We start from the raw sequence: 24146 nt of genomic DNA, 5'->3' as shown, positions 1-24146 counted from the left end.
TACGAGATAATAGGAAACACAAGGACGTACCCTTTAGATCAATCAGGGAGAAGCCATCAGTCTGATGAGAGAACGACTGCTGTCACATGAAAGGACAAAATCTGTTTTTACTGTTTGCAAATCAGGGATAAAACCCCATGAATCTTATCTTATTTTTTCTGATTATATGCTTTAAATTCACTTCCTTATCTGTAAGACTGCACAGCAGTGCTATTTATGCATGCTGGAGTCTTTTACAGTCTTTGAAAAATCTACAAAGATGAAAAAAAGATCGAAAAATGAAACAAACAAGAAATAACAGTTGGTGCGGATCCAAAGACAATGTGGCATATTGTTTAGACAATAAATCAATGGAGACAGCAGTAGAGTCATCAATCCTCCAGGCTCTCTTTGCTAGTGAATCAAGTACTGAGATACAATTGAAAACACAGAGAGGATTCACTCCAGGGGCTGAAGAAATCAGAAAAATCAGTGAGAGAACATCTTTTCTGCCTGTTTTTTTTATTTCCCAGGTCTGTGTTGCTCTTATCTTTTCCCTCCTAACAGTGTAAATGACTGAGCTGTAATTTATACCTGCATTGACTCAGAACTCCTCATTCAATTATTTCTAATTATTGCACAGCCATGTGTAGCACAAAAAGACTCATTATCAAAGCTCTGACATGCAGAACAGACATTATTAACGGGTTGCACGATTGTGTGTGGGTGAGATGGAGTTGAAATTTGGAGCGTCCTTGTTTTCTTCCACAATCCAAAATATTGCATGAAAATGCTTCAGGTGTTTTAAAGATATTACCCTGATTAATTAAATACCTCTGGATATTTGACTTAAAATAGCAACAAAGTTTAGGGTCCAACTTAAATCCATGTGCAGATAGACCTTAGAAATAATCTGGAAATCTGTCAAATACTGTTCTTTAGAGTTTGTTTTGTCATTGAGACTGTGTGCAAGTACCAGATCAAGGGTTTAAATGACATCTTCATGGCTCTTCACATAAGCGTTGCGAGTGACACTGGTCCTCGTTTATCAGTCTGGTGTAGAAACCAGCCTAGATTTGGGTGTAGAATTCATCTTATGGCAAGGTCCATGTGTGATTTATGAAACGTGCATGTCTGACTGGTCACAGCATACAAATAAGAGGCCAATGATAAATGCAGCAGCTACTATTGATCCTTTTAATAACATGCTCCTGTATACTCATAGTTATGCCGGTCTCGCTCCCAGAGTTTCCTGGTCTATGAAGTAAAAGAAATGAGATTCTGGTGTTTGACAGCCTGAAAATTAGAAAGAAAGGGAATTAAAACATCACATCTGGAAGTAAATCCCTGCAGTGGATAACAATACTGTTATGTTGCTCACAACCTCCATTCCAGTTCATCCCAAAGGAGCTCAGTGGGGTTGAGGTCAGGGCTCTGTCCGGGCCAGTCAAGTTCTTCCACACCCAACTCATCAAATCATGTCATCATGAGGGAAATCCATCTTGAAAGCTTTTATCTGACACACTGACCAATGAGCATCATTTGAGGAGAATGAGGCCATAGCTAGGGATGGCACAATTACCCGTTTTCACAATTAATTGTGGTATTAGACTTTACGATTAGTTAATCATAACGTTTCCTAAATACCGTCAATTTCCAGAAAAGATTATGCCAGGATCCATGTTGGTACGACATCACAACTCGCCCAGCATGAAAACAAAGTTACACAACATCTGCATGTCACTGTAATAGGTTCGTTACCTTTAGTTGTCGGTGCAAGCTGTTTCTAGATCGGCGCTGCCAAGTTCAGACCTGCTGTGCCAACTCAATGTAAGTAGATGGTATTCCAGCTTTCCCTCATCAAACTCATCAAATACACAATCCAACAACTCCAAAACGCTCTCGTGGACAAGTCGTGACCTGTACATTCACCACGTAAACCAATAGGAGGCCCCTGCCTCCTATTGGTTTACAGTTGGGTGGGCTCTTACTGCAACCTTTCGCTCTTTGCTCATTAGAGATGGTGTCACATCATGGTGGAGAACTCCGGATGAATGGCAGAAGTGATTTCTGCATAGAGAAGCACTATTAGAATGCCAAAGTTTTGTGCAGTTGATAACTGCTCACCTTTCAAATTGCAAATCAAAGTTTTAAAGCTCACAGAGGAACGGTAGCTGGCAGATTTTGATCATTTGGCTTAGCTCAGTAATAGGAGATGGCGGTTTGGTTCCTAAACAGCTCTTAATGTGGTAAATGTTTGGCTTTTCAGATGAAAGAAAAAGAAAAACGGAGGAAAGAAAACTGGCACTCATGGGAGCTAGCAACCTTGTTTTACATTAAAGGTTCATTCGTGAGTGACACGTCATTAGTCAGTCTCTTGCCCCACAAGGTTTAGTGTATAACTATTCCATTTAAAGCATGCTAATGAGAGGCATGGCTAGCCTCTTAGTTCAGTACAAGTATGCTTAAGACTCTTGTCTGCCTTACCTGGATAGATGAGTAGTAGGGGGTCTGCAGGACTGAGACAATTGTGATACTGATCAACTCCACCTTAAATGAATGGGTTTACCCATGGAAAAATCACTTTTTATATAGTTTAGGGACCAAACTTTTTGTATGTAGAGAAATTGTCTGATGATACAGCTTTAGTGCACTAACTTTCCTATTCATTTATAACTTGTGTTCTTCACTTCCTGCCCCCATCTGTCATTCATGCTTCATTGGATCACGTGACTGCAAACATCCAATACTTAGCACTGATTTCCAATTGTCAAAGAACAAAAATACTAAGACTAGAAAAGATTTGATATGCAAACATTATGAAGTTGAAAATTGCCATAAGTTTTGCAGTGATTAACTTGTGGTAATGTTATGTTCCACTGTCATGAGTGACATAATTGTGACACACCATGTGCACTGGTAGTGGTACAGTACTTTTGGGGTTTAACACCTCATAAATAAGTAAGCTTATTAAATTTTTGATATCTAATATGAAGCACTAAAAAAGAGTTGCATGTTTCAGATTTAGGCTCTCGGCGGTTATAAGTGGACTCATCACAGCCACATCTGAAATGTTCCTTGTCATGTATCTGACATGTTCTTCATTCATGTTTCTGTCGTGCAAAGTGTGAACGTCCCTATTATTATCCAGCCTACCATTAATCCTCGCAGCTCTTCAGCAGATGGTGTGGTGATGATGTCTCGGGTCTGGCCACGTTTCTGCTTCCTCAGCCCTCTGTCCTCTCTGCAGACCCCCGCCACGCCTCCCCGTGACTAATTATTTCCTGTTCTCTGCAGAAACACAGTCATCAGAGGGAGGTGGCGTTCTCTGTTGCAGCTTCTATCAGGTCAATATAAGACTATTCCCACCAGTGTGACATGCTTGGTTTGACTTGGAGCTTGTTTTTAAGCTCATTAATTGGGGACATGAAGTGGCAATAGGAGGCAGAGATTTGATTTTTTTGTGTGTGCAAAGCAGTTGTACAATAAATCTTTGGGTTCATTTCAGACCATCTGGGAGTTCTGTGCCCTCAGTGAGTCTGAGTGACCTTCAGATTCAATAGAGACCAGTGAATGTACTGCTCACGTCCTTCACTCAGACTCAGGAACATGCCCTGCATAACCCTGGAGTCTCACATGGCTTACAAGGATCTGCATGTCTGCTCCTGAATACAATAACTGTATCTATTAATCCTCATTGACTTTATCGATTCCATTATCATCGTCTTAGATGCAGGCTTTTCTAACCAAAGTGAAATGTCCTCGGCTTTGTGATAGTTGGCCTTGTGAGGTCAGAGTCCAGGAAGAGGAATCAATAGGCCTATATTTGTTTTAGGATACTTTTTCTAAAAGGAGTCAAACTAGTATTGATCAAGTTTGATACACACCAGACTCCAAGGTGAACTCTTTTGAAACTCTACACAGGCGGACATGAAAATGTATGTATTCTTATTCATTAAATCATTACGTTATTACTTTATCTCCACTTATACATGGAGGATGGATATTCACACATAGAAATAATGTGAATAACCTCCATTTTCACGTGTTTGGATCACTGTGATAAAACAAACTGCTGTTGCCAAATTCAGTTATCACAGCACCGTTACCAGGGCCAACCATAAGGTGGGAAAAAGACAGGAACTTTCTAGAGCCCCACATGGGGGACCAATAGAAGTCAGCAAAAGCATGGCTCGTTGTAAAGTTAAGCTTCTATAACCGTATTTTATTTTCTACTTAGAGGGCTATTTCGGTATTTTTGAAGTTGGGTTGTATTAGGTACTTGGTGATGGTAGGTTGAGATGCTCAAGGCAGGTGCTGAAACCTCCCTCCTGTTGTTACACTCATTTGCTCCGTATGGAGTTCCTTGCACTAATACTGCTAAACAGGATTCGTGATCCGCTGCTCCAACACCAGCGGCCTGAACAGATGGGTTTTACACCTAAAAGGTCTATGGTAGACCACATCCTGGTATTTCGCGTCCTCACTGAGCGCTTACAGGAATTCAGTAATGGGCTGCTTGCAGCCTATTTTGACTTCCAGAAGGCCTTCAACTCGGTGAGTAGAGTTATCTCCTGGAAGATTCTGGAGCTCTGCGGGATCCTGCATTTGCTCATCCAGCTTCACCTCAGACTTCTTCCCAGTTAATTCTGGGGTGAGGGGTGCATCTTAGCACCTACGCCATTTAGTACCTGTATGGACTTGAAAATGGGGTGGGTAACAGAGGCAGCAAACTGTGGAGTGTCATTTGGCGATGTCTTTGCTGATGATGCCGTTGTCCTTGTGGAGACTGTAGATGTCCTTGTAGGGCTCTTAACTTACTGAGAGAGGAGGCTAAGCATTGTGAATGTACCCTCTGCTGGGAATTTGGGGATGCCTTTAAATGCTGCCATCTAATCTGTGTCTGTAACTGGTGAAAGCGTGGGAGTTGTAGATCAGTTTGCCTACCTTGGAAATGTAATCCATTGATCTGCTGACTGTGAGGCTGAGCTCAACCGTAGATTTGGACTTGCACTCAGGGCAATGGGTTCACTGAGCAAGACAATGTGGCATTGTGAGGCCTGGACATTGACTGATGGCCAGAGCCACCAACTGGACTCCTTTGCGACAACTTCTTTTCAGCACATCTTTTGGTATCACTGGCAATACCATGTGTCTAATGTTGATGTGCTCAGGGGAGCAAAGATGGGAAGGGTCAGCTGCTTGATACAAGAATGGCAGCTGCACTTTTACGGGTACCTAGCGTGCTGCCCCAGGCCTGATCCAGCTCACCGCATACTTTGTTCCCAGGACCCGTTGGGCTGGTCCAGCGGTGACTGGGTGTGTCATAGAGGGGGCAGCTTGGGGGATACCTGGAGATGGGGCGTGGGCCTGGAGGATAGCCAACAGGAGGCAAAAGCACTGCAGGGCCAAAGTGCCGCACTACAAGTGCCCCCATACCTGACCTGGCCTGGTAGTAGTGCCATGAGCATCCAGTGGTTTCAGTGAGCATTGTCCTCAAACAGGACACACTAGAAGAAGCTTAGCTAAACAGCATACCAGATGGGTACAGTTTATCTGTGTAATTTAATGAGTTTTAGGTAAAAATGGGCCAAAAATAAATGCTGGCATAATTGTGCGCTATATCTGAAAATTTTGAAGCATTTTGATTTCCACCTAAAAACCCTTGTATTTTGCTATTTTGCAATGCAAGCTTCAGCTACCAGCCATGTGCTTTTCCATCTCAGCATTTCTAAACAGAAGTTTGGGTCTGCGGGCTTCGTCAGAGGAAACTACAAGTTGCTGAGCTAAGACAAACTGAACTGAGTGATTGATACTGTGGACACCAGAGGATACTTTAATGAGCTGGAGTCCACTGGGGAACTTCTACAGATAGAGACTCAGTGGAAACAAAGAGGGGAGAGATACTGAAGTGGAGACTGGTTAGCAGGCAAGATCTGACTTATCTCTTGGCATAAGTGTGGAAACTGTGAGCCCATGAGAGCTACTGTTGTCATGAGTGGGAATTTTTAAAGGACTTTTCTGATCAGGGGGTGGCGGCTCACAGGCACCTGCAGTCTGCATCACACACTTTTTCCTTCCATTCAAGTTTCTATTAATATTAATATATGGATGCAGCATTCTGTGAAGAGCCAGCTTCTTTAGCAGTAACCTTCTGTGGCTTACCCTCCTTGTGGAGGGTGTCAATGACTGGGCAACTGACCAGTCAGCAGTCTTCCCCATGACTGTGTAGCCTGCTGTTCCACACAGAGATCATTTAAAGGCTCTGGAAAACTTTGCAGGTGTTTAAAGTTCATTCACTGATTATAGTGATTATAGAACTTTTTCACTTTATTCTGATTTATGAGATGCTGAATTTTGAGCTTTACAAGCTGTAGGCCATAAAAATAAAGACAATAGATATTTCACTCAGTGTGCAATGAATCTATATGATATAAAGTTTCACTTTTGGAATTGAACTACTGAAATAACCTTTCCGTGATATTCTAATTTATTGAGATTCACCTGTAATGCATTACTTTTGTAACAGGCAATATGTATTATTATTATATTAAATAAATATCTACCCAAACACTGTGTGCTTTGCACATTTAAACTATTTAATTACTGTCAACACATCTACTTTAGAGAACTAAACCCTTATTCCCATGACAAAGTTTCTCCAGTGTTGTTTGTAATTTGTAAAACACCATTGGTGCAGTGATGGGCTTTGGCCAAAGTTTATTTTAAGTAATTCCCTTACAAACTGCCCTGATGCCCTAAATATTCACTAGTGCAACCATTGTGTTTCTGTCTTGAATAAATGCTATGAGTGTTGTTTTTCTAGAACCTGTAGTCACTTCCCTATAAGGCTTTCAAATGTTTGTACTCTGCTATTTTTGATGTGTGTTTTAAACCAACACAATCTCTGCTATTTTAACAGTTGATAGCATTGTACAGTATTGAAGCTAGAAAAAAAAAATCTTCAGTTGCATTTTGAATTAAAAGGTCATGCGCACTGTCTAAACTGCACAATTACAACTGGCAACATTCTGCTAAAGTATGAGTGCTTTTTTGTTGTCTTGGTATAGAAAAAGTTATCTTTATTGTTTGTTTATTAGAATCATATCAGAAAGTTTCTATTATTGTGACAACCCTACTCCTACATTAAAGCACAGCGGTGCAGTGGTAAGCATTGTTGCTTACCACTAAATATGCCTTCTACATATTTAGATATTAACTTGCTATACTTTTTCAGGTTTATTTATTTGTGTATTTCAAGTTGAATTCTTGTACATTTAGAGCAAAGCTAACTGGAGTCAAACCCCTTACTGTGTAAGCATATTTGGCCAAGAAGGCTGATTCTGGTTCTGTTTCATATATCCATTGCATGTTTCTCATTCATCTGGAAAACCTCAACCTTGCAAAGCAGATGGATACACCCGTTTCCGTGTTTCTCACTGGCGCTTCCATCTTGCAAAGCTCCCATCTAAACTGTTTGGGCCCGGTTAGAAAGTGACAGGACCAATCACCATCAAGGGGCAGTACTTTCGGGCACGGCAGAGTCGTGACGTAAGAAAGCAGCAACAAGAAAAAAAAACACTGAGTTGTTTTCTTTTCAAAAACGACAAAAGTCGGGTACTGACATGTCTATAGTTGCCATGGTTCATGTTATGCTGTTCTGTATGAAGTTTATTCCTCGGTAGCAGCGCGTGCGCACCTCAGTAGCGGCTACAACGTCACATGTGTTGTTGCTCTGATTGGCCCACAAAGTTGTGACAGACAGAACGTTCATCCAATCACCCTCCGAGTGTATTTTCAAAGGCTCTGCCCTTTCCCAAACGCCGTCCATCAAAGGTTTAGGTGGAGGTAACGTGTCAGGTTAGGAAAACCTCCCATATAAAGCATTTTGGAAAGGCAGGGCTTTTCAGAAATTCTTAGCAGGTGATTAGACAAATGTTCTGTCTGTTAAATTCATTACATGCTAATCAGAGCAACAGGACAAATGAGGTAGCAGACAGGCTAAACAGACAGGCACTGTTATAGTTTATGAACAGCGGAGCTTGTTGGTGGATAAAACTCATTCCGAGGCTGGTCAGGAGAAGTGCAACAACATCTTCTCTGCTTAGAAAAGCTTTCTAAGCTCTTTGTTCTCATTTTGATACAAGAAATGTGTTCCAGTTCTGATAAAACTGCTGCCATGCTCTAATCAGTACACCAGTGGCCATTGCTGTCGGCTTCCAGTACAACAAAACCACACCTGCAGGTACCGTCTCACGCTTCTCAAATCATGCTGATTGGTCAGGTCCTAGCACAACCCTTTCAGACTGGAGCTTTGCAAGATGGATCTGCCTGATGACAGACAAGGAATCTGGCCAATGTGTCTACTTTGCACAGTTAAATCTTGAATTGATGTGTTACTTTTAGTCTAAAAATGAAAATATTGTGAGTCTTTTTACGATTTGTCTTGGTGAATTGACAAAGTATTTCACTTTAGCTGTTATGATACTCTGATTTTATGCTTATTGAAAAATAACTTCTTCTCCTTCATTGCTAGGGAACACACAGCTCTGGAATAGCTCACAATAAAATCTCTTGCCTGAGGTAATTTCACCCAGTGCCCTTTATAGGTTAACATTTAATAGCCGCCGTTAACTCAGCTGCACTGCAGACTCTCCAGATAATGAAGTGTGTGTGGAGTGTGGAAGATTTTGTGCACATTTCCTCCACTCACAGCAGCTGTTGTTATAGATTTGATGAATGATTACCACTGAGAGGATTTCAAAGTGTTTCAAATGAAAGAAGAGTCCATCAATACTTCTATTAACAGCAAGCTCGCTAATTTGTGCTATTTGTTTGCATCCTGATTTTACTACTGAACTTAATGAGCCATGATCATTTCCCATTGGTTTATAATGAGACCTTTTAATCTAAATTGTGTCTGATTGCTGCAAAGCACGTGTGGGTTAAACTTGACCTAAACGCTTAAATCCCTAACAATCTATTTTTGTCTCCTTGTGCTTTTAATTTCCCAGCAGTCTAATAACCATTAGAGCATCGTCTTCTTCTTCTCTTAAATCTGTCAAACGGTAATTAATGGAAACTGATGGCACCCTTTTCATCATACTCCTTCTGCTCAAATCTCAAGTGTGTAATTATGAGTGCAAGAATCATTAGCTATTAGAGCATTATTTCCATAATACAATCTTTAATGTAATAAATAAATAATCTTCCAAGGCTTTGATTTAATGGGATTAAACCCACATTTGATTTCCTGCTTTATCAGGTTCTGCTGAATAAAATGACTCATCTGAGGTCAGCAGCAGGATCACTGGTCTGGACTGGTGACTCCAGTAGTAACAATTAAAGAAATTTAAATGACAAAGTGTTTTATGTTGAAAGTCCCTTGTGTGTGGGGATATTCACTGAAAGCTTTGCTCGACACCAATTACTGCCCCGGATGAAGCAAAAGTCCTGGAAAGTTACCCAAGGGGGGAATCCTGTGACATTTATTAAAACCACTTTGTATAAAAAGTTAAAACTACTTTGTGAAAAACTGATCAAACTGTCGCTGTACCAGTGATATGGCATTATAAGCAAATGTAGCTGAACAAAAAGTACATCTTGTATTAGCATAAAGGTTCAATTAGGGATTAGTCGATGAAATCCTGCACAAGCTGACAGATTTTAAAACTTAGCAGCAGTGTTGAAAATGTGAGACCCAACACAATAGGCCCGACCATTATACCACCGTGGACTGTGGTGACACTGTATTCACATACATGCACTTTAACGTGGAGTTTTGTTCCAAAGGTGCTCAGGGCTCTGTGTGGGCCAGTTAATTCTTCCACACCAAATGCATCAAACCATGTTTTATAGTCCTTGCTTTGTGCACTTTGGCACAGTCATGCGGACAAGAGGGCTTTCCTCAAACTGTTGCCACAAAGTTGGAAGCATAGCATTGTCCAAAATGTCTTTGTATGGTGAAGCATTAAGATTGGCCTTTACTGGAGATAAGAGTCCAAGCCCAAACCCAGAAACAGTTCACATCATTATTTCTCCACCAAAGTTGAAACAGTGAAGTCAGGCAGGTAACATTCTCCCTGCATCTGCCAAACCAAGACTATCTCCTCTGACTGCTGATCAGAGAAGGGTGATTTGTCACTCCACAGAACACGTTTTCACTGCTTAGTTATTTTATATCGTAGTGTTAGAGGGGCGGGGTCATTCCCCGCTGTGGGCTCATGATGTCACATATTGGCCCCGCCCAAGTTAAACTAAGCCAGGAAAGAGGTGAAAAACTTTCTAACAGTCTAAATCCAAAATTCAGTCACATGTGGATCTCAGTGTTTTCACATGTTTACAGCAACCAAATTCCAATAGTGTGTTATGATACATATTTGAATTTCACTTTACAGGGTCTTTAAAAGAATTTTAAAAAACCTTTATTTTAGATTTTTTTTCTATGGAAGGCCACTGTGTTATGAACCACCAGGCCAAATTTCAGTCATGAAAAACATCTCTAAGTTTATAAAAGCCTCAAAAACATGACAAATAAGGCAGTGAAATCTGCTCTAGGATGGCATGGGCTGGTCGGTTGAATGAGCTGAAGCCATGCTCACTCACGAAAATAGATACAGATATTTCAACACGATGAGAAACAGCTGCCTGTTTTCTTACTGAGCAGTGGGATAAAATGGCAATGAAATTTAAAAGAGAATGGAGAGTATTTATCCATGCCTTATAACCTGTTTTACCAGTGTTTTTTGACTAGTTGACTGGTTTGAATTTAATTTAACCAGTGAGGAAATTAATTGCTAAGACCAACCCTAATGTAAACACAAACTCATTGTCAGAAGCTTTTGTTTCTAATGCAAACACAGCTGTCATACAGATGCACACAAAAGCTTCTGTTTTCTCCCTGTCTCCCTCTAAAACTGGGCCTTTGGTGAGCCACAAAATACTGCAGGAATAAATTCACAGAAAAACATGGGGTACGTTTGAGCTGTCATACAACATTTTCACATGATTTAACATCAGACTTCATTTCCTCAGTAAAGGTCCTGTGTTGTTGGGCCCACATGGACCTTGAACTCAGGAACAAGAAGACTTCTGTTCCTTATCTCCCTATTCACTGGAAAGTAGAAAGAATATCAGCTGTGGTTTTTATACTGTCCATCAGTCCGACACTGACCTTCCAAAAAACAGTGTTCAGGCTGAAATACCCAATCAAGAAGTTAGACTCAGCCAGGTTACTTCTAGAATTGCATGTCAACAACTTTACTGAATTTCTGTTATATAGAAAAAAAGAAAAAAAAAAGAAAAAAGAAAGAAACCTCTGACTAATGTTTCTTCTGGGCATGTTTTCACAGCGGTCAGGATCAAAGAAACTGATCCGGCTGATCAAAGCAGAATTCAGACAGCAACAACGTTATATAAACAACTTTAACTGTTTTAACTTTAAGTCATGAATTAACCCTTTAATGGGCAGCTACTCAAAAAAATGTACATGACGAATCAGTCTTGATGGAAAAGGGTTTTGAGTCAGCCATCTTAGTCATGGCAAGATTCCTATTTGGTGCCCCCTGCCCCCCAGCACTTGATAGAAGAAAAAAAATCATATTTGCACTGTGAAATAATAAACATGATTTCAGTAGAGACCTTACATTATGATTTAATATACCTACAATGTGCAAAGGTTTGAGGGCATTAGTGGGTCTATTAAGACCTCATGGGGGTCTGGGGGTTTGTTTTGATAAAGCACTCTGTTTTGATACTATTTTATGCACTCAGGGCACTTCATTAACAATCAAATTAATCTCTGAAAATTTTAAATGTATGCCTCTAATTTGCGATACAGTCATTATCATTTAACCTTCATTTTTAACATTTCTGTGCATTTCCTTTAACATTAGTTCATTATAATACATAAATAGTAGAATTCTTGTTATTGTTGTTACTTTTGGCTTTCTATCTTATTGACAGGTAGGGATGGGTACCCAATTCAGTACTTTTATAGGTACCGACCAAATTCCACTGGTAATCCCGAGTATTGATTCATGTAAATCAAACAGTACCATATTTCGGTAACTAAACACATCTTTGTGACTGTGAGGCAGTGGAATAGTAGGTGGGTTTCCACGCCGGACATGAATGCCACATTACATGAGAGCATAATAAGTAGCAGCTTGAAGCGAGCATGGCTGATAGGAAGACCTCGTAGGTATGGCTCCACTTTTTAAAATCTGATTCAGATTACTCTGCAGTATTTGTGGCGAGAAGTGTAAGGCTTGCCACGGCAAAGCTTCTAATCATAGGAAGCGTTGTGAGGACTGATGATTTAAAACAGCACCCGCTACTTCCTTCTCACTTGCTCGCTCATCCCCTCCTGTTCTTTCTCCCTCTCTTGCACTGAAACCTCACTTTAGACTGCGTGGTGTGTGGATATCAACCATGGAACTAAAACATATAAAGGCACAATTTGTTTCACCACACCCGCCTAACAGACCGGCTGAAACAATTTGCCACATTCTGTGAATTTTTGCAGTGAATACAAATAGAACGCAATGGACTCAGTGTGCTTAGATTGGGTGCGTGACGTTTATTTGGATTAAGGCTCAGTTATGCTTTCTACGTGGACGGCCATGTGATTGGTTGATCAGTGTGGAGATGGCTCTGCTCTAACCTGAGAAAGTTGACATGTTAGTGTTGTTGAAAAAAAACTGCATTAGGATAAAGATGAGCAGTACATGTACGTCATGTTAGAAGAATTAGTTTGTTCACTTTCATTTGTAGTTTGTAATACTTTCATTTTTAAAATATTATACCTTTATTTACTTTGACTTGGTTCTCCATTTCTAATTTGTTTTGAAGTTATTCATCGTTCATGGACCCAAACACACTTTTTTCTGAGAGGGGAAAGGAGATGAGTGGGTGGTAGTAGGGCTGGGTTTTAATTTGTGCAACATAAAGAAAAAACACTCTGTAGTTACAGTAGTTTAGGATTTCATGTTGGAGTAATTTGTAAAAACATTTGTGATGTTACATTACAAACGGTGTTTGATGTTGTTTTGATATATTTGATATTTGGTTGCATTTACATATTCAGAAATAAATATCTAAAATGTAGAACTTTTGAGATTTTCTAAATAAAATGAAATAACATTTATAATCACATAAACTGAAATCAAAGTACTGTAAATGTGCACTGTAAATGAGTACTGTTGTGTACTGGTACTGATTCACAGGTACTGGGCTAATTCAAATGCAAAAGGTACCCATCCCTATTCACAGGCACTGACAACTCTCATTTAAAGTCACATTTCTGCAGAGTTAAGTTGCACTGTTTAGCCTCTATTAACTGCCAACTGTTCATTTCTTTTTTTTTAATAATACACTGCTCTTTCTCTCTCTTTCCTTTATGCTGTAGTCTGGTCTAAATGGTGTATCATATCTCCAGTTTAATTGCAAGTCATATTAAAAATACTCATGTTTATTGTAGTATCAGTTTCTCTACAGTTAGACTAATTTCTACTTCACTGCATACAGTTATCCCAGGACCAAAGGCATTGATCTAATATTCAAATGTACGATAAATCTAGCTCACTACAACATGCTAGGATGTGGAGATATGAAGTGGATTTTTAAAGGATGAAAATGAGGATAATTGTCCTCTATTTTGATGCTATTTCATCTTCTGCAGACTCCTTATTTACATTCAAATATAGCCTATATATGAAGACTGATAATGCATATCTGCAATCATTGAACATTTTGGCAATGATCAGTTTTACAATAAGTTCTAGGTATTTTGATTGCATTTTTGGCCCAATGATAGCACAATATTTTCTGACACAAGGTTTTCATTTGTAATTTCTGTACTCGGCCTCAGTTTATCTGCAGATCTCTTTGCCTCTCTTTTTCTGTTTTTAAGTGCCAATGGCAGAAATAATGATTAAAAAAAACAATGTCAAAAATGAACGTTCACCGCTGTTTTGGAGCAATCAGAGGACACTGAGTTGCTTTTCTGTCAGGATATATGATCACTCTGACAGCCTGCTCTGCTCTTTATGTCGTAGGGCAAGTGTGAAGAGAGGGTGAGAGAGAGAGAGAGAGAGGTGAAGTGAGACAGGGCTGAGGGGTGCAGTAAGAGAGAAGCACAGGAGTTGACAACCTGTTACTGGTGCTTCATTCGGGGCTCACATCAGCGCCCCCTTCAGAGTGGCGCCCTAGGCGACTGCCGTTACCACCTATGATCAGAACCAGCCCTGATTTTAGTGGATATTAGTAAGTCATCCCATGCACTGTTCTCCTCTGACCATCTTTAGTAAAAATGTCTTCAAAATCAAGATGGCAGTCAGGAAAGTCACAAATGCCAAACAGGTCAGGATTATCTAATAAGTACTTTAGTTCTACTAGAGCCATGCTGATGATGACATTTGTATCTTCAAGGAACAATTATGCATGGCTGAAATTTCCAAATGTTTCTGCAGTTTCCATGTATTATACACATGTGCCATTTTGAGAAGATGGAGGCTTAATGTCCAGTGCTGTAGTTCAACGTAGTGGTCAATAGTTGTCACTGTTCTAAGGGTGTTTTTGCCCTTCACACCTCAGCACAGTCACATGACTGAAATTATCTAGCTTTGAAATGGTTAGTAAAATTTGAGCTATTTAAGGTTATTTAAGTACGTGATTACAGGATAGACATACACTATATGGACAAAAGTATTTGACCACACCTGTTAATGATTGAATTCAGGTGTTTCCATCAGACCTGTTACCACAGGTGCATAAAATCAAGCACCTAGCAATGCAGCGAGGGACTTCAGTCATGGTACTGTGATGGATGCCACTTTTCAATAAGACAGTTCCTGGAATTTCATCCCTGCTGGATATTCTATAGTAAATGGTAAGTGATATCATTACAGAGTGGAAGCATTTAGGAACAACAGCAACTCAGCCACAAAGCAGACTGCCAACTGTGAAGTTTGGTGGAGGAGGGATAATAGTATGGGACTGTTTTTCAGTGTTTGGGCTCGGCCCCTTATCTCCAGTGAAAGCCAATCTTAATGCTTCAGCACACCAAGTCACCAAGACAATGCTATGCTTCCAACTTTGTGGCAACAGTTTGAGGAAGGCCCTTTTCTATTCCAGCATGACTGTGCCCCAGTACACAAAGCAAGGGCAATAAAGACATGGTGTGATGAGTTTGGTGTAGAAGATCATCACTGGTCCACACAAAACCCCGACCTCAATCCTATCAAGAACATTTGGGATGAACTGGAACAGAGGTCGTGAGCCAGGCCTTCTCGTCCAAAATCAGTGCCTGGCCTCATAAATGCTCTACAGAATGAATGGGCATAGAAACACATAGAAAGCCTTCCAAGAAGAGTGGAAGCTGTTGTAGCTGCAAAAAGGGGACCAAACTCCACATCAAAGTACATGTATTTGAATATAACTGTAATGCTGAGGCAGCTGGATACTTTTGTTAACATTTCAGCACAATTTTCTTTATTAATTTTCCCTTTAACTAAATCAATAAAATCCCCCCCCCCCCCCCCAAAAAAAAGTGATTTAACCATAAAATAAGTTTCCAAATATGATTGGACTCAAAAACAGAGCCTCTCAGAGTTTGATCCTGAGTTTTGGCTTTCCTCTCCTTTTACTTTCCATTATTGTTCTGTTTCCTCTTACACGTCCTGACACAGTGGTCTGGAGTAATGGCTCTGATATGCTACACTGAATCGATGCCTGGTGTCTTTTCCTCTCTGAAGTAATTTACTCGGTAATGAGAGACGGTGCAGGAGACTGTCTCTGCGCGGGCTCTGAAGATGTAATCTGTTTTCCCTATTATTAAGTTGGGTTAAAAAGACATGGGCTGCTAATTAATTAGCTATGAAACACTAAAATAGGATTTTACTTGGAGGGCTCTATTTGGGTAATCGCTGCCCCTCACCTTCCTGTTGCTTCACTGTCTGCTCCTGAGCTTTATCACTATCCTCTCACCAAGCCTTATAATTCAAAGTCTGGTGTAATTCAAAGACCTCTATCGGAGTTTGTGCCGGCCTTAAAGTGTGTGTTCATATGTGGATTTGTGGGGCCGGTATTCCCTCTTGTCTCTATAAAACAATCTGTAACAATCAGTGTTGATCTAAATGACCCGGCGAGTCAACAGCAAACCCACAGGAGAGTGCTTTCAGTGCCAGAGATAAGGTCAAAAAAGCCATTTTGGGTATCATAAAGGAAGAATTGTCCCGATATTGATGTCATTTATTACCTGACAAGTATGATTACAGCTGGCTGGGTTGAAAAAGGGGAAAAGCGTCGCTGTAATGTTCAGAGAAGACTGAAATGGAGGATAGACACGATGGAAAAATCAATTAACCTTGGCCTGGAAGTGAACCGCTTGATCTTTCAGCACGATTTTATTTGTTGACAAATATACCATCTGCTGTTCTGTGGATAAGGGGGATGACATTGTGTGTACAAATGTGTGTGTGCTTTAAAGACGGCATGTGTGCTCGCATCAGCCCCAGGAGACGGTATGAGTGCTTAGAAGTGTGCATGGGAATAGGCGTGAAATGTATAGAGATGAAATTTGCACATGAAAAATCCAGCATCAGCATGACACATTTATTGCAAATGTAAATATGCGTGCATTTGCTGCCTGAAGCCTTAGAAATAGAAAGGTGCTGTGCTGTTTTCTGCATTCAAATACAGTTTTGTATGTAGATAATCAAAATGATATCAACAAAAGCTCCAATTTAAATAGGACTCACAGAGTTGAAAGTCATCTGTATCTCCTTTCAAACATATCTTCACTTTCACTGATGCTCCCTTTACATGTGAGGTCTCTCTTTTTGTACTGTTATTAAATTTAGCCTCTTTATTTGATTTCAGCCATCTTTATTTCTACCCTAACTCCCCTGGAGACATCTTTTATATCCAGTGCAAAACTAGTGAAATAAAGACAATATCAATATCTATTTTGGTAGTACAAAAACAGAAATAGAAATTCGAGTGGAAAAACATTCTGGCTGTCTTCTTCATGGGGAATGGGCAAAAAATGGAAAGCAGGCTAACATCTGATTTAATGATGTCTTTGTTCTGTAATGAAGACATAGCAGACAGTGGACATTAAGACGCCTGGCATTAATGATCTGATTCCAAGTACACAAAGAAAAGCCTGAAGGCACTATATCAAGTGATGGATGTAAGACTGATTTAATGTTGAAGTTTTGTGTTACTATGAAGCTTTATATCAGATGTTTCTCCATGTTTCAGAGATTCATTTGCTGCTTTTTTTAATTATCTTCCCCAATGTTTTGGTTTCATTGATACATTTCACATAATGAGGGAGTTAATAGTACCCTTCCTGGTAAATGCTGCAAGCAATTCAAGGCACCATGCAACAAACCAGAAAGTGCACTTTTAACATCTTTTCTCTCTCATTGTGTGAAATTCATGACACGTCAAGTGTTTGGAAAGGGAGGGACTTTCCAAACAATTCTCAGAAAGTGATTGGACAAAATGCAATCAGTCTCATTCATTATTGCTAATAAAAAAAAAGAAAAAAACTAAAAAAAACAAAATTAACAACTGCCAGTAACTGCCAGAACACTGCCTGATCAACAAGAGACTACTGAATAGCATGGTGGCGGTGGTACTGGCACAGCGGCCCTGCGCTCCATCATTAGCAGCAAAACAAAGCCCTACACCTGAAACAGCTAATGACTGAGCAGACAGGTACCAAAACCCCACAACTGTGCGATCAGGCTGTAACTGTGCTTATAACATGTAGTCTGACTTTGGCACAAGCCAATCATGGACTATCAAGATGCTTATAGGGTGTATTTGGTTGTTTTGTTTTGGTTGTTTTTTGAGTTTTTAATGCTAATTTGTAGGTTTCGTTGTATGGATTTCCTCTCTATTTGAAGCAGAGAGCTGTTCACCATTGAGTGTTTCTGCCTATTGAAAGGAACTTTATTCTTCCTTTGCTGCCCAGTGATTGCTCAAAGTGGATTAATGTTTGTCTCCTTATAAAGCACATAGCCATAAAACCCAAATTTAGCTAAATTAATGGACAGAAACTGGCAGAATCTGGAGTCTTTAATGGAGGTCATAAAACTCAAAAGTGTTTCATTTTGTGGTTCACATTGTCATTATATTATAGCTCTACAATTTCAACTGGAATATGTACAAAACAACTTTCTGCTTCTGTTGAACCAGATAAATAAGACTTGCTCAATGCTCTCATCTCCATCATTTACACTCCTCTGGAGTAGAAGTTGTAGCCCTCTTCATAACCAATAGAAATGATTTGAAACACTTACAAACTTATCCTCTGATTTAAACATCAGAGCGGCAGTCGGAGCTGCACCTGTGACACTCCTCGTCCAGACTGTGAAGTGCTTCTTCAAGTTTCAGCTGAATCCATAAACATCCTCTCGTCTCCTCTCGTGACCCGTCCTCAGCGTGAACACTCAGTCTAATTGACTCAGAAATCCAAAGATAGCAGGAAGTCAAACCACAGAGCCAAGGAAAAAAAAATTCACAGGCTTACCTGGGCTTACTCCTGGCATCCTTCCCTCCCCTCAAGGTTACTCCCATGACCTTGTTTTTGTAGCTGCTCCAATCACATTAACAGTATAGTAACAAGAGTAATTTAGGTAAAACACTTTGTGTACTGTATCAGCTGTTTTTATGTAATGCCTGATGTTTTATAAAGCTGTAGGCCTTTTGTAATGTAAGCTATGATGTCAGTGTATGTCTAAGGCATCTCTAGCTTTGTGTCCTGCTGCAGGACCTTTCCCCAAGGACAGGGGGTTTAAAGGACCCACTCCTACTAGGCAATCCATAAGCCCACTTAACCCCCAATATCCAGTTTGACCAGTGTGTGCTCTTTACCATGCTCAGGCACGGTACACTTCCTTGGCCCTTGTACCGATGGTATGGTTGATTGTTCACAAGCACGGGTGCACAGCATAAATATGGCTTGATAGGACCATTCTGCTTGATTATCACTGAAACAATGGCAGAGTATAAGAGAGTGGCATCTGAAGAAAATTACTCAAAATGAGCCACAAAGTGAGTAAACTACTAAATACTGTCTGTGTATTTCTCCATTGTGCTGACTCTGAGAGAGTGTGTCTTGTAAACTGAGTCATGTTGGCGTGTCTGTTCTCAGACCTGGTTGGGTTGGGCACGGAGTTGTGAGAGTGAAGGCCAGCGGGGACTGTAGAGAGGACGAGTGTGCATTAGTATGGTACAGGGCAACTGGCCCTGGTGTCACAGCATGTAAAGTATTTGATGCATTTCCCCTATTGGGACCAAATTCTAAATAAAGTCCCAGGGACTCATAATGGAAATTGAGTTTCAATTTCAAGTATTTCTGGCTTCCCACAGTCATGAAAACAGGGTTATCCAGATTAAGGATTGTTGTTTTCTACGCCATGAAGAGCTTGTTGTGTCCGTCAGTGTTAAGTTTGACAGCTGTTTTTAATTCAAGCCTTTTTAAAGGCTTTTTATGCCTTTAATGATAGAGGAGGACAGTGGATAGACCTGGAAACAGGGATGAGAAAGTGGTAGAGGTCTTCCATGAGGGATGTCACAGGACTTAGGAGGAGAACGAGAAAAGAAACAGCAATTTGCTGTGCATGGGGCAAACTCCGTAGAGCTATAGTTACAATAAAGACTGTACTATTGAGTCTACTATTAAAGTTTGGATTTTCCTGCATTGCTCCTGATAATGCTCAACAGCCAAAACGTTTAATTTGCGAAAATGTACAAGCTAATGGCAGAGTAAACTTTGAGTTCATACTGAGACAAAGCAGGAAGTCTAGTGACCAAACCTGGGAAATTTTTGCCTCAATTTGTTAGAATGACTGAAGAGAGACAGGAGAGTCAAGAAGACATAACCAGACATGCGCTGAGATCAGGAAATGATTTCGCAATCAGTGCAGGCCTCTACTCACTGAGCTACACAAGTACCCTGGTCCTGTTCTTAACATTGAAATGTCCTAATTCTAGTCATATTTAGTCCTTTATTTAACCTTATAGTTCAAGTTCATAGTCGCCCAAAACCCAAAAACATTGTGGTGGTTATAAGTGATTACATTCAAGTCTTTAGTATTCAAAACATGTATTCCCTTTGCCTTAATCTGGTGCCAAATCATAAACATGGGATTCCTGCTTTCTACAGCTGAGAGACAGAAGAGCTACAAATCCTTTGTGTTTTGATGAATTTACTCAAATTTGAAAAATATGGATTTAACCTAAATTACATTATAGTCTCCCTGGTGAAAGCTAAACTTACTTTTCATTAGTGCTTTAGCCATCAAAGATTTATTTAAGCCAGGTTTAGTGTGACTTTCTTGTGGAAAAAGGTTTTTGATGACTATTTCTGGTCATACTTTTAGTCGACAAAGCTAGCATTGGTGTCTGTAGGTTTTGTCATGTGTGGTAAATAACTTACAGCAAAGCGTGTGCTCTGCTCCATCCACCAAAACTGCTCTCACAGTAATTTAAGTGAGGAGCAGAGGCAGTTACGGCATCAGCTCTGGTTAGTTTCAAAAATGAAAATTTAAGAAGATGACAGGATCCATTGGTAAACAGGAAGGAAAAATGTAAATTAACTCACAGAGTTCATTACATTCTTGTAGCATTTTTGAAATATTTAAGCAGCCCTACCAGGGGCAATATTTTACTCCCTCAAGAATTGCAGATGGGGTGAATCTTATATTGTCATATCGCAAGACTCTTTAGAAAGAGGGCAACTCTAGATTGTACTCTGTTATACTGATACAAGGTCCAACATTGAGCTCAGCACAAAGCAACATTTAGCAAAGTTACAGTGGCAAGGAAAAACTTCCCTTTATCGAGCAGAACCAGACTCATGTTGATCAGATATCTAAGAATCTTAGAGAAGCTTCTGATGTGGATCAACTTTAACTCCAAACTCCTATAGGCAGCACTCTCTAAAAGCGTGGATGTCTCTGGGGTTGGATCTGCATTGTGAACATTTCTAAATGGATGAGCATTTACACTCCCAGAGGACACTTTCACAAAACAGCAGATGTAGTTTCCTTATCTTGATGGGTCATTATACTAAGTTGAAAATCCCAGCAACAACAAGGAGAAGAGTTTAATTCCTCCCAAGGTAGCTCGTGGGACTGTTGAAAATTCAGCTCTACATTTTTTGCCCTTTGTTGTTGTTTAGTTCTGCAGCAAATATACCGTGTGTTATGCACAAGTGCATATTTTGTCATTTTTCTTAATTTTCTTTACATCATGGACTTCATTTACAAAGGAATCTGTCTTAATTATCCCAGTTACTTTAATTATTATAATTTTTGCCCATAACAAGTGAACATATCCTTGTTTAGTAGAGCAAACTTGCAAACTTTAATCAGCTTTAACTCAACAACCTCTTCTTTCATTTTTGTATGTGCTCCACTGCTCCACTCTTTTACATCTTTTTCATTATTGCAGAAATGTTAAGAAATATGTCTTATGCCTAATTCAAAACCCAATTTGGATTTGAGGCTATTTCGCCTTCACGCTTTGCTTCCCTTGTTCCTAATCAGAATCCTCTTCGGAGAAATCTGACGACTTCCAGTGGGAGAAAATCTGTTTTTGGCTTCAGTTCCCCGACTAACTGCTGATATCTCTTCTCTGTCTCTGCAGGTTTCGGGATGACGACACCTGTGACAGTTGCAGGCAAGGTGTTCCTAATCTTTTACGGGCTTCTTGGCTGTGCCGCCACCATCCTTTTCTTCAACCTCTTCTTGGAGCGAATCATCACGCTGCTGGCCGTGGTGATGAAGGCTGTGAGAGAGCGAAGAATCATTAACAGCGGTTTACTTCCACCGGGGATCCGCCATGACTTCTCAGCGTACTCCCTCCCAGGCTGGAAGCCGTCTGTGTACCACGTGATGCTGATCCTCGGCCTGTCAGCCATCACCATCTCCTGCTGTGCATCAGCCATGTACACCCCCGTGGAGGGCTGGGCCTACTTAGACTCTCTTTACTTCTGCTTTGTCACCTTCAGCACCATCGGCTTTGGAGACTACGTGAGCAGCCAGAGCGCGGCGTATGAATATCAAAGCCTCTACAGGGTGGCTAACTTCCTCTTCATGCTGACAGGCGTCTGCTGCATCTACTCGCTCTTCAATGTCATCTCCATCGTCATCAAGCAGGTGCTCAACTGGATGCTGGAGAAAATGAGCTGCTTGTTTTGCCAGCGCTGTAATAAGGCCAACGTCCTTCTGGGGAGACGTAACGCCATCCGCCCGGGCTCTAAGGGTCGTCAGGCCCGTTTTGGCCCGTCGCCTGACTCAGATGGACCCTGTGATAGTGACACTGAGGGACGCAGACTATCTGGGGAGATGATCTCAATGAAAGACTTGGCAGCCTCCAATAAGGTGTCGCTGGCCATCATGCAGAAGCAGCTATCTGAGTCGGCTAATGGATATCCCAGGACAGTCTGCGGCAGCTCACGCCATAATGGGTTCTCTGGGGGGGTTGGCGCCCTTGGTATTATGAACAACAGACTGGCAGAGACGAGTAACTCCAGGTAGACCCAGTGAGACGTAAATCAGAGGACGAGAGCTCTTTATACTCATACTGTGTAACAAACTCTGGAAGTTGATTGAAAAAACACGAAGAGGATTGCCAATGAAACTTGTTATGCATGATGCGTGTGATTATTTTGGATACTTTGGTTGGAATTACAAGCCTGATGATAAGAAAACAGGTAATGATGGTGATGGTTGTAGCACTGATTTGATGATGGCATGACGAGAGAACCACAGAGTCAACTAAAATCTCAGTTGACCAGGAAGTAGGGCTGCCCCATTACTCCTGTCAAAATGACATAATAGGCCAAGTTTTTATCAGTCAGATAGCCAAGGAATGAAAGACCACACATTTTTTCCAAGAGCCAATGCCTATCATTCTTCACTACTCTGCCTGTTGGCATTTTTGAACCAGGTTAAAGCCAACAGATTCAGCCAAAAGAAGCTGGTAGTCTCCAAAAATGCTGGACCAAAGCAGGGATGAGGATAATTACTGACCCATATCAATACTCCTTAACAATTCAAGTTCCTATTTTACCAACATCCACATTTTTCTTTTTTAAGGAAGTTTTTTTTACTTTACTAGTTCTTTTTACTTTTTATATCATTAATGCCAAGTCCTAACAGCATGCAATCATCAGTTAATACAGCACATTCAGAAATGATCCAGGCCCTCTTCACTTTTGTTAATTTTGTTATGTTGCAGCCTGATGCATTTAAATTCATTTTAACCTCATTAATCTACACTCAGTATCCTATCATGACAAAGTGCAGTCAGAGTTTTTGAATTTTTTTGCAAACTTAGTAAGAACAAAAAAAGTAAAATATCACATTGACAGAAGTATTTAGACCATTTGCAACAACACTTGAAATCTAGCTCAGGTTCCTCCCATTTCTCTTGGTCTTTGCTGAGATGCTTCCACACCTTGATTGGAATCCACCTGTGGTAAAAAAAATTAAACTAATTGGACATGATTTGGAAAGGCTCACACCTCTCTGTAGAAGGCCTCACAGCAGACAATGCATATCAGAGAAAAAAAACAAGCCATGTCGTCTAAGGACAGAAGACAGAACCCTCTTCTTTGTACAAAACATATGAAAGCCTGCTTGACTTTCACATGAAGTTTTCTGCAAACTCCAAGTGGGCTTTCATTTGGTGAAACGGGTGGAGGGCTGCTGGTTGGTTGTCTTGGAACTTTGTCCCATCTTCACTCATCTCTGGAGCTCAGTCAGAGTGACTATCAGGTTCTTGGTCACCTCTCTTATTAAGGCCCTTTTCCCCCGATTGTTCAGTTTGGCCAGACAAACAGCTCTTAGATTGTCCTGGTTGTGCCAGACTTCTTCCATTTGAGAATTGTGGAGGCCGCTGTGATAAAGGGAACCTTCAGTGCAGCAGAATTTGTAGCCTACTTCCAATCTGTGTCTTAAACCGACCCTGTCTCTGAACTCTTTGACCTCATGGCTTGGTTTTTGCTCTGTTATGCATTATCAGCTGTGAGGACTTCTATGGAGAGATGTTAGCCTTTCCAAATAATGTCCAATCCAGTGTTATTTTGGCAGCTATTTTTAATCTTAGTCTTAGTTTTAATCTTTAAATGAAATGCATTTCAA

General features: G+C 40.5%; 1 protein-coding gene across 1 annotated transcript in view; it reads left to right on the top strand.

Moving 5' to 3' along the window:
• The window catches only part of kcnk12 (potassium channel, subfamily K, member 12), a 63105-nt gene extending 39763 nt beyond the window's left edge, over window positions 1–23342 (top strand). The window contains exon 2 of the mRNA XM_041789972.1: window positions 21646–23342. Within this exon, the coding sequence (XP_041645906.1) occupies window positions 21646–22538 (893 nt within the window). The 3' untranslated portion in view covers window positions 22539–23342. The remainder of the gene's footprint in view (window positions 1–21645) is intronic.
• Window positions 23343–24146: the final 804 nt, after the last annotated feature.

Source organism: Cheilinus undulatus, linkage group 6 (genome assembly GCF_018320785.1).
Source record: "Cheilinus undulatus linkage group 6, ASM1832078v1, whole genome shotgun sequence".
NCBI lineage: Eukaryota > Metazoa > Chordata > Actinopteri > Labriformes > Labridae > Cheilinus > Cheilinus undulatus.
Note: the sequence above shows the minus strand (reverse complement) of the source record. Positions and strands in the feature narration are given on the sequence as shown.